Consider the following 10,720-nt stretch of genomic DNA (forward strand, 5'->3'; position numbering starts at 1 on the left):
CTGTGTTCACTTTAACATTTTATGAGGTTACCAACATTCATATATATTTCAATTCATTAAAAAAAATTCTTCCTGTGTTTTTGCGTCAGCTACTGTTATGCAAACTTATCTCTCTTGCTCTTGAAGATCTTATAGTCTGTCATAGGAGAATATATAGATAAATTTCTCAAGAAAAAGATAAGAAAACCACAGAAGAAATAATTACAAGAGACACCTGTGCTAAGAAACTGCTATGTGGGTTCATTGCAACAATTGCAACAAATAGACCACTCTAGCACAGGAGTGCCACTGTATGCATGTGTGTAGTCAGGGTATTTGTGTGGGGACTCTACTTTCCACTCATTTTTGTTGAAAACAAAAACTAAAACTGTACTAAAAAAATGAAGTCTGTTTTAAACATGATTAAAGTGAAATGCTATGAAAGAGGGATTATGAGAAGGGTAGTAGCCAAGAACAGAAGAGGATTATTAAGCCTAGGGAAATGTGGAGACCTCATAAAAATGGTGACTTTCAGAGTGAAATTTAAAGAACAGAAGGAATTTTGCCTGTAGAAAAGTGTAAGGTATAAAAGAACTTAAGAGGAAAAGGAACAACAACAAAAAAATTGGCTAACAAAGAAGCGAAAAGGAGGAGGCGAAGGAGATAGGACATAATAAATGGCTTGTAATTCTGACTGAGGCCAGAGTTTTAGGGCAGGCTATCAGATAAGTGGGGCAAGGTAAGAATTTTAGCCACTTTATAAGCTGCGCTAATAAGTTTAAAGACTGGGAAACAAGTGAGTGACTGTAAAGAATACAAAAGATAACATTATCTGTGGGCTTTCATTGTTATAGATCCTCATTTTAACCTCACAAAACTCCTTAGAAGGGCATTTTATTGTCTTAGTTTGCCATTGACAAAAAACTGAGGCAAAAACTCAGTTTAAACTCGTTTTGTCTCATAAAACTGAGCCAAAAAGAGTTTAAATTACTGCCCAGGTTCATATAACTATCAGTAGCAAATCCAGGCTTAATAATTTTCAAAACTCACAATCCTGGCTATGTCCCAGGGATAGTATGAAATAAACATTCAAAGAGGGAGGAAATGAATATGACCACAAGTTATTGCCCATCTTTGTTTTTCTAGGTGTCTTTGCTAGGAAATAGACCAGCAACTGCAATCAATTGTAATCCTGTCACACCTTCATGATGTTTTCCTTGACCAGAAATGCACTAGGAAGCCTCAAGAGTCGAAGCATTCAGCAAATTATAGCAAGACAAAGCCATGCAAAGCGCTCACCAGATTTTCATGACAAATATGGTAATTCTATTCTAGCCTGTGGAAGCATTTTCTGTACAGTTGCATGGGTGTTTGTGACCACACGGATTGGAATAGAGTGGAACCTGTCCCCTGTTGGCAGAGTCACCCCAAAAGAATGGAATGATGAGTAACCTACATAGTTACTGTAACACCAAATTATTTCCAAGTCAACTTGCCATTTAAGTAATGAATGCTGTTTTTTTTGTGGTCATATTCATTTCCTCCCTCTTTGAATGTTTATTTCATACTATCCCTGGGACATAGCCAGGATTGTGAGTTTTGAAACACAGCATAACTGAAAAAATAAAATACATTTGAAGCATTTAAAAAGTCATTGACAGTAGTTATTACAATGTCCAGAAATAAGGCAGTATCAATGGGTTTTACAGGGGATTATTAATAACAAATATTTGAAAGTATAATTAATAAAGAATATTCTTCTGACTTAATGTTATTTATACTAGGCATCCTTTAGATCAACACCTATGTGTACCTTACAAATTAATTACAGATTGTATTGAATCTTCATTTAAAACCTATATATAATGTGGCCGCTTTTTACATTCTTCATCTTTCCTTTCCTAGTCTTACCACCATACTTTCACTGGGGTTACTATAGAGACCTCTTAGCTTGTTGCCTTCTTTTATATTTAGTGTTTCCCTAGTCCTGCATCATAAACCTTGTCACTCACAATCTTTTTTAAGTGCAATAGAATGAACTTTTTAAAACATTGATCTAATGATTATAATACTTTCAAAACACAGTAACTCTCCATTTTACCCCCGAATTAAAGCAAATGTCCATGTAAAAAATCTAGATGCAATACTGGTCAATTTCACTCCCTCATACGGCTTTTCCATTTGTTCTCTTTGCTTGAAATGAATTTGCTCCAATCTTATATGACTTACTCTATACTTTTTAGAATTTGTGTTACCTTTTCAGACCATTGACTGCTCTTTTAAAACTGCGACCTCTACTTAGATTGGTTTTAGTGCACTCTTGATTGTTTGCTCTGTTCTACTCCTGGCAACTGCCAATGTCTGATTATGCAAAACTTCATGAAAGCATAGGTTTGGAACATTTTTTAATGACTCTATCCCTATTACAAAACTATGCATATTAGCCCTCTAGTAATTATTGATTGTACAAATGGGTGACTTTAGGTGATTATAAATCCCTACTAGTCTGAAAAAATTCTTTATAACTGTGGATTAGCAATGATTATTGGAAATTGTGTTATTTATTGCCTATTTATAAATTAATCTAAAATTGAGTGGCTTGAAACAACAAACATTCTTAATTGTACAGTTTCTATGGGCCAAGAATCTGAACATGATTTACCTCACTATATCTGGCTGAAGATTTCACATTTCTACAGTTAAAGTAGTATGTTGTGCAGTGCTTCTGTATTGTAATCACATCAAGGCACAGTTGAGGAAGGATCCACATCCAGACTCACTCATATTATTGATGATAGACTTCAGTACCTTGCTGGATATTGGGTAGAGACATCAGTTTGTCATGTAGACCTCTCTATAAGTCAATTCACAATGTAAAAACTGGTATCCCTCAAAGTAAGAGAGAACTCCCAAAACAAGCCATGTTCTTTACGTAACCTGATTTTGAGAGTAACATTCCAACACCTTCACCATAGGTTTTTACTAATTATAAGTCAAGACCATACAAAAGGGGATGGAATTTTAAAAGGGCATGATTAACCAAAGGTGGGGATCATTGGGGATTATTTTATGGGCCATTACCACAGTTCACAGTGGAGTCCAGCATCACATCCTGGATTGCCAGCTTTTGGGTAAGTATCTGACCTTACTATGAAATTCACAATAATATCATTATTTGTTACATAAAGGACTTCACATGTTCCTCTTTTGGGTTATTTCTAGGTGCAGAATTGATAGTTCTTAGGAAATGCCTATTTTCAAGTTTGTCCTCAGAATTCATCCCCAGAATTAAATAGTTTGTCCCACCAGTAATGGGTACAACTTCTTGATTCACATTCTGGCTCACTCTTAGAGTTTTCATACATTTTAATATTGCTACTTTGATGAGTATAAAATAGTAACTCATTTTAATTTTATGATTGCTTATGAGATTGCACATCCTGTATTTTTTGTTTTTGGTTTTCTTTTGTGTGATTTTCTGTTTCTTTTGTAATTTCTTCTGTTCAGTTATTTGTCTTACTTGCAGAAGATTTTTGTACATACTAAGTGTGTCAGGAGTTACAGAGGCAGAACTCTTATGCATAGTATAAAATTTGGCTTAATCATGAGAATTAAAACTAATGCAATAAATGGAAATAGTAGAGTAATCTTTAGAAGACAGTTGCCTGTTCATCTTGTACTGAATAAACACTCAGAAAAGGAGGGAAGTTGAATGTGGAATGGTATGAGAGCAAGGACCCCAGAAAGATCATGAATATAAACTTGGAACCAGTGACTACTTCTTACTGTCTCTAAGATAGTAAGAATGACATATAGGTGAATTGGTACTCTGCTCTGTGGAAGTGTACACACATCTGGCCCACAACTCAAAAAGGCTGAAGAGGAACTGGCAGAAGTTTGACTAGCTATAGGTCCAGGTGGTGGGCTTTGTCAAGAGGGTAGGCCAGCAGATTAGCAAGAGCATACACAAGTTCTTACAGTGCCTAGGATTCTATGCTAGTTCCAGCCAACTGTAAAACAGTTGCTCTTCCATGTCCATACTTCTTATCTCAGGTAATTAATTAATTTTGTTTTGTTTTGTGATTAATTGAGGCTGAAATGAGAGGTAAAGGGAATTCTGGAAAAAGCAGTTCAAGTTGTCATAATTTGATACATGCCATCCACTCTTTGTCATGTTGACATTAGTGCACATCTTTCTTAACTGTACTCACAATTCAAATGAAACAATAAACTTCTACCTAACATGATGTAATTTTGTCTCTTAAAACTAAATGTTCTAATCCAGCAATTAAAAGTCCCTTTCCTTGTGAACTTCTAGTTTAATGGAACTATTGTTATGATTACTGGAAGCCTAAGACTCTTAGACCAACAAAGCCCAAAGTCATGGAAATAGGAAATGAAATCTCTGGTGGACTACTAATGGTAACTATGAAGGAACCACTATATACCATATACCCCTTTTGATTCCCAAAATTATAAATTCTAGACCTAGAAAAATAGCACCATCTGTTGGTTGGTTGTTGAGAGATTAACCAGCATCTTAAACATTATTGTAGACATACAAGGTAGTGTTATCCAGTTTTTGCTGCAAGTAACAGTCTAGCAGGTGATAACACTATTCTATCAGTGATGGAAATTAAGATCAGTGACTTCATAATCATGAGTCCCTTTGAGGCACTTTATTTGCTATAAACTACATTTCTTGATCAAAACCTATCCTATGTGGCATATCACAGTGCTAAAGCTATCATATTTCAAGGTTATGAATGTTAATATTCATGTAAGAGTCACAGGAAGGAAAAGGAAATTTGTGTTGGTGTGTTCAGGTATGAATACAGGGCTATCTTTCCCAAGATGGAAGTGATTCATTGGAATCAATTTGGCGCTGATGGCTGGCTTATCACCTTCATTTAACTTGGGAATGGTTCCAAATGGAGGACTGGTGTTAGCTTTTCCATGTGGTAGATTTAGCATTCAGCAGTGATTATTGACTTGACTTGCCTTGAAGAGAGTAAGTCAATGTCACTGAGCCCATCCTAATCTCCATTCCTGCTGCATTACCTCTTTTGACTTTGAGCTATTAGGAAAGTACAGGGTGGCTAAGCAAGAATGAATATGAATATGAATATCTTGTCTATATGATTATTTAAATACTCCTGAGTATTCTTTTGGTGAGTATATGAGACATGGATATCTTCCCAAGCTGACCCTTAGAGAAGTCTGCTTGCATAATCCATCCCCGGACGACTTGTCACTTATTTTCTAATAGTGTTCTAATTCTCTGACCAAGCTAATAAATCAATAGGTATTTCCCACAATTGGGAACAACAGAATTGTACCTCTGGCCATTTCTCTTTCCAGAGAGAATTAAAAACCTACATTCACTGCTTCAAGTATTGCCCACCAGGAAGGTTTTATTTTCTTACGGTCAGGCTGAAATGAAATTGTTGATGTTTGTTTTCAGGTTTAACCAGTATGTTTTGCAGAAACAGATCTGAATTCTTTCTTTCTTGGTCAACTAATACTAGTAAACTTCCAGGGGGTCATACGTAGGTTTACATAACTGAAATTCGAAGTGACATGTAACTTAGACACACAACTTATAAACAACAAAGGCAAGATTTAAACTTTAAAAGCTTTTTGTTTACTTTCAAGTTACATTACCTATTATTCTTTCTTTATAGAGGTCTTTGTAAAGTCACAATATAGATTAGATGTTCTGGAGGATTCTGGCTGGAGCTACAGAAGATAGGGAACCATCATAGTTGTCTTGAAAACCATGAGATTGGAAAAAAAAAAATCAAAGTATATCAGGATCCTCTGTGGTAGTGCAAGGGGTTAAAGCACAGCACTACATGAAGCCACTGTAGCATGAGTTTGATTCTCAGCCAGGAAGGTGACCTACATGGAACAGCAAATCTCTCCTGTTCCACCCACTGCTCCCCTCAGCAGTGTATTTCATTCAATACGCCTGCTCCACTTCCTACTGTTTTAGGTGAGTCCTCTCAAACCCTCCTCCCCCACATTTCTGACCTGTTCCCTAGTTCTTGTATGCATAAATAAATACTTTCCTTTTTTTTTTTTTTTAAAGGAAGTATATCAGTGAGGAGACAAGGTTAGGGAAAACATGCTGTGTGTAGCAACCATGTAAGAATGTCAGTTTCTTACCTTCATTCTAGCATTTTCTAATTTGAAATGAGCATTAAAGATTACCTCTTTAGGTGTAACTGTGTTTAAATAAGCATGTGCATGTGTATGCATGTGTAGAGAGAATGTACCTATGTATATGTCAGTAGTCTATGTAAAGACAGTTACATACACATATCTATGGAGATACATAGGTACATATATTTTTTAAGAACAATTATTTTAAAGGTGATATGTCATTATGATATTAATATTTGGCCATTGGTTTCTTGTACAAAATACAGATACTGAATCTTTTACTATTTAATCATTTTCATTGGCAATTGTAATATGACTTCATATGATCATATGTAAAACATTAGGTGCAAGCCATTTTGTCCTCTTTCTTCATATTAGAATAAATTTATGAAGTTATTAGCCATAACAGAGTTCTTAGATTAGCTCACACCCTTGAAAAATCATATAATACTATGGGGGAACTATCCTTGGCAGCTATTGAATATATTTGTTTGCCATCAGAAAAGCAGGAAACTACTTTGACATATAATCTCCCTTTATTTGGAAAAACTGGCTACCAAGGCTACATTTTGCTAGTGGATTGTGAGTATGACTAACAAGGGAAGAATGAGTAATTAAAATTATCCATATCTGTCTGCTAATATAACTGGTAAAGGATTGAATTTTTTTTCCTCATTTGAAATTTACAGTAATCCTGTAAAGATGTTAAGCTGGTCATGTGCCCTATTGACTAGAAGTATACACATGATTAGCCATGGGTTGATTAGATGTCTTGGAAGTCACTTAAGATAGCAATAAATTCACTATTTTGGCATTTGGAATTTTGCATATTTCCTAAGAAAATATGACCCTGAATTTATCTCATCTAATAATGGGTGGTTGATAAATAAATGGTGTGGCTCCTTGCCAAATAATGGGAGGATTGATAGGGATAAGTGTTAGGCTGGAAAATAGGTTTTAGGGAGTATCATGTTTGAACAATCTAACTGTACAACCACTTTAATGGAATTTGCATATGAGTTCAGTTTTTCCTAGTTCTTGCTTTATAGATAAGTAAATAGGACAAGAACTAGCAAAAAACAAAAACAAAAAAACTATAAATTTTAACTTTGGGAAAAAACAATGAATAGATACTTCTGTGTTATCTGTCACACATGTCCTAGTGATTTAACAGATGTGTTTTGGGACATCTTTAAAGATGTGATGTAAGAAAAATGAAGAGGATGTTGCAAGTTCTCCATTGGTAAGTATTGTTAAAACAGAATTTGACAATGAATTCACCCCTTTCATAGAGGAGCTTCTGCTAATTTTGGAAGTTAAGTATCACAGTAGTTCCTCATTTGTTACAAGTATAGAAAAGTGCATAAATGTACAACATACATCATAAAATCTTTCATGCTTTGCTGTAACAACAGTTGCTCTCCTAAGGGGATGACATTAATTTGAGCAGTATCTCTTATTTTCCAATAACCTTTTACATTACAAAAAAATCTGCAACTTCATTTTCTTCCCCTATCTGGAAACCATAGAAACCAATGTGAAATTATAGCTAAGAAGTTCGTCACTGGGCTATCTCAAGCTGATCTCCATGGAAACATTTCACATTTTCTTGAAATGAAAGATCTTCCAATCAGACACACAACCATAACTGATGGATGTCTGACAAATATAACAACAACAGAGAAGGATATGGGCATATTATTAAATAATATATGCAAGAGAGTTTTAAAGTTATTTTATAAACGAGGACATTTAAATGGCAAGTATGGTGCCAACTACAGAAATACAGTTTTGAAAACAATGTTCTGTCACTTTTAAAATATTGTTCTTTCTAGATTTTTGCATTAAAAACAACTTCCTAAAATAGTATAGACTTTGAAGTCAGAAGTATCTGAATTCAGAGCCTAGCTCAGCCACTTAGCTATCTGGCTTATCTCTCCCATTTTCTTCTTATAAAATTGAGGCAAATAATCCCTGGCTTACAGAATTTATTTGTAGATTAAATGAGTTAAATGTTTAATTAGCAAGTGTTGATTTTTATCTGGTAAAGTGAGGCATGAGTGATTGAAGTATTGATGAGGAGGGAGGTGGAAAAGATCTTCAATAAATGTTCAGGGGATAGTGCAGTTCTGGGTAATCATAGACTAAATATGATTGCCACATTTTAATATTTAAGAGTTATGACTACAATTTAACTTTGTTTAAATGCTATCCTTAATTCAAAGCTCAGATAATCTCCCAAAACTCATTTTTAATATGGGTGGTTGAAGCTTGCATCATATGATGGAGAGAGTCATCATATAGAAATAGGCTATAAAATAAGCCATATATTCAAAATTATCTTACATTACCCATAAAATTCAGTATTCACACAGAATGTGTTATGTCAGATACATTTATCAAGACACACACTGGCAAACATAATTATACAATAGACACCTAGAGTTAGAGGGCATGTACTTTGTGAGAGTAAATTGTTACCTAAAATTCATGCCAGAGCCTATAGACTGACTGAGAACTACAGAAGGGATGCTCAGCTTTATACATCCTTTCTCTTTTCTCTCTGTCATTCTGTATCTGTCCCAGTTTCTTAGTTTCTCAACACTTCTCTCTCTCTGCTTTGTTTCTCCCTTTAAGTCCAGGCTATATAGTTGAATCTAATTAGGCAAATGTACATTTGACTCCCTCTATTACCATAGAAACAATAATAATATTGAGTAACTTTCATACTATTTCTAGTGCAATGTATGATGAATGGATGGCAGACTTCTATGGAGATATACAGAAGCACTTTTTTGAAAACAGGGAAAGCTGATAAGAGCATGCATATATGTAATGTGGGCTGAGAAACCATAGGTATTCTTAAAAGTATTTAAAGCATACCTAATTACATTGTCTATAGAATTTCTTAAACCACTTTAAGGGAACATTTATAGTTCATATAACCTATATTACATCAAGTATGTTGAATACCTGTATTTCTAAACATTTTTCATACCGCAAGTTGTTGCAGGGGAACAGTTTTAAGTCCACAATACTTAGTCTGATACCTTTGACTCTTTCACTGAGTCAGACATTCAAATGCAGGTGTGTACAAAGAATGTACATGAAGAAAACTTCAAACTGTACTACAAAGCTGTAATAATTGAAGCAAATAGAAGCAGTACTGTATTGGAACAAAAAACAGACACTTAAGACCAATGGGATAGATTTTAGCACCCAGAAATTAGCCCATGCTGTATTGACCATAATCGACAATGAGGGAGCCAAGAATATACAAGGATAGTCTTCTCAAAAAATGATGCTGGGAAAACTGGACAACTGTAAGAAAAGAAGGAAAATAGACCACTATGTCACACCATACACAAAAATTAGTGTGGATAATACTTAGATATATGACCTGAAACAATAAAATTGATAGATGAAAATATATGTGAATTACTCCATGACATAAGCTTCAGTATGTTTTGTAGACTTGTCTCCAAGAGCAAGAGAAACAAAGGAGAATATAAACAATTGGGACTTCTCTAAATGGAAAAGCTTCTGTACAGCAAAAGAAACTATCAGTGAAGCAAAAAGACATCCTATTAAATAGGAAGAAATATTTTATACATCCAGAACCCTTTCAGAACCCTGGTAACCCAACATCTAAGAAAAAATCATGCAACTCAAAAATGAAAACAACCTAATCAAACAATGCGTAGAAGAGCTAAATAGTCACTTTTCAAAGAAGACATACAGCTGTCCAACAGACACATGAAAAAAATGTACAGCATCGCTTATGGTCAGGAAAATCAAAATGACAGATACCACCTCACACGTCTGGCCTATAGCAAAAATACCAGAAACAACTGTTGGCAATGACATGGATAAAAATGAAACTTTGTACACTGTTGGTGAGAATGTAAGCTAGTCCAGTCCTGTGTAAACACTACTGTAACCCAATATTCCACCCCTAGGCCTTTAGCCATAAAAATAGAAAAACAGTAATTGAAAGGGATATATAATTACTCCAGTGTTTACTACTGCCAACCTATGAAAACAGCTTATGTATCCAAAGACAGATGAGTGGATTAGGAAGATGTAGTATAGAGACAAATGGTTGACTCAGTACTTAAAAAAGGATGAAGTCTTGCCTTTTGTAGCAACATAGATGGAATTGGAAAGGGTGTAAGTCAGAAGGAAAAAGACAAATATCACATGATGTTACCTCTGTGATATATGAGAGTGTCACATGGTCATTTTTAGTCTCAAGAGCAAAGAGGGGTACCATAAATCCAGTGTACTGTCATTATTTTCACTGTGACCTCCTCCATATGTATCTTCCCTAACCAAGAGTGTGTATGCCCCGTTTGAAGCCCTCATCTTCCCAGAGCTACTTACCAAATGGCAACACTGAGGTTTACAGTGTGCCTTTCCCCTGGATAAAAACTCCAGGTGTTTCTCTCCACTCATATCTTATTTAATTTGAAGCATGAATCTTCACAGTGTTCCTTCTGGTGAGACCTGTTCTGGTTTCAAGTGTCTAAGAGATTTTCCAGTCCATGGAATCCTCTGGGTTTAGTGCCACTCTGGG

General features: G+C 35.1%; 1 protein-coding gene across 1 annotated transcript; it reads left to right on the forward strand.

The window, feature by feature from the left end:
- The first annotated feature begins 1,184 nt into the window (after positions 1-1,184).
- Positions 1,185-1,430, forward strand: LOC101634618 (cytochrome c oxidase subunit 7B2, mitochondrial). The gene has a single exon (XM_004681315.1). The coding sequence runs from the start codon at positions 1,185-1,187 to the stop codon at positions 1,428-1,430; it is 246 nt and encodes an 81-aa protein (XP_004681372.1).
- Positions 1,431-10,720: the final 9,290 nt, after the last annotated feature.

The sequence above is a fragment of the Condylura cristata genome, unplaced genomic scaffold (genome assembly GCF_000260355.1).
Source record: "Condylura cristata isolate star-nosed mole 26May11 unplaced genomic scaffold, ConCri1.0 scaffold00012, whole genome shotgun sequence".
Classification (NCBI taxonomy): Eukaryota; Metazoa; Chordata; class Mammalia; order Eulipotyphla; family Talpidae; genus Condylura; species Condylura cristata.

Bases quoted from the DNA above. Each gene is read 5' to 3' on its own strand.
- LOC101634618 (XM_004681315.1), top strand. From the start codon at position 1,185: ATGATGTTTTCCTTGACCAGAAATGCACTAGGAAGCCTCAAGAGTCGA.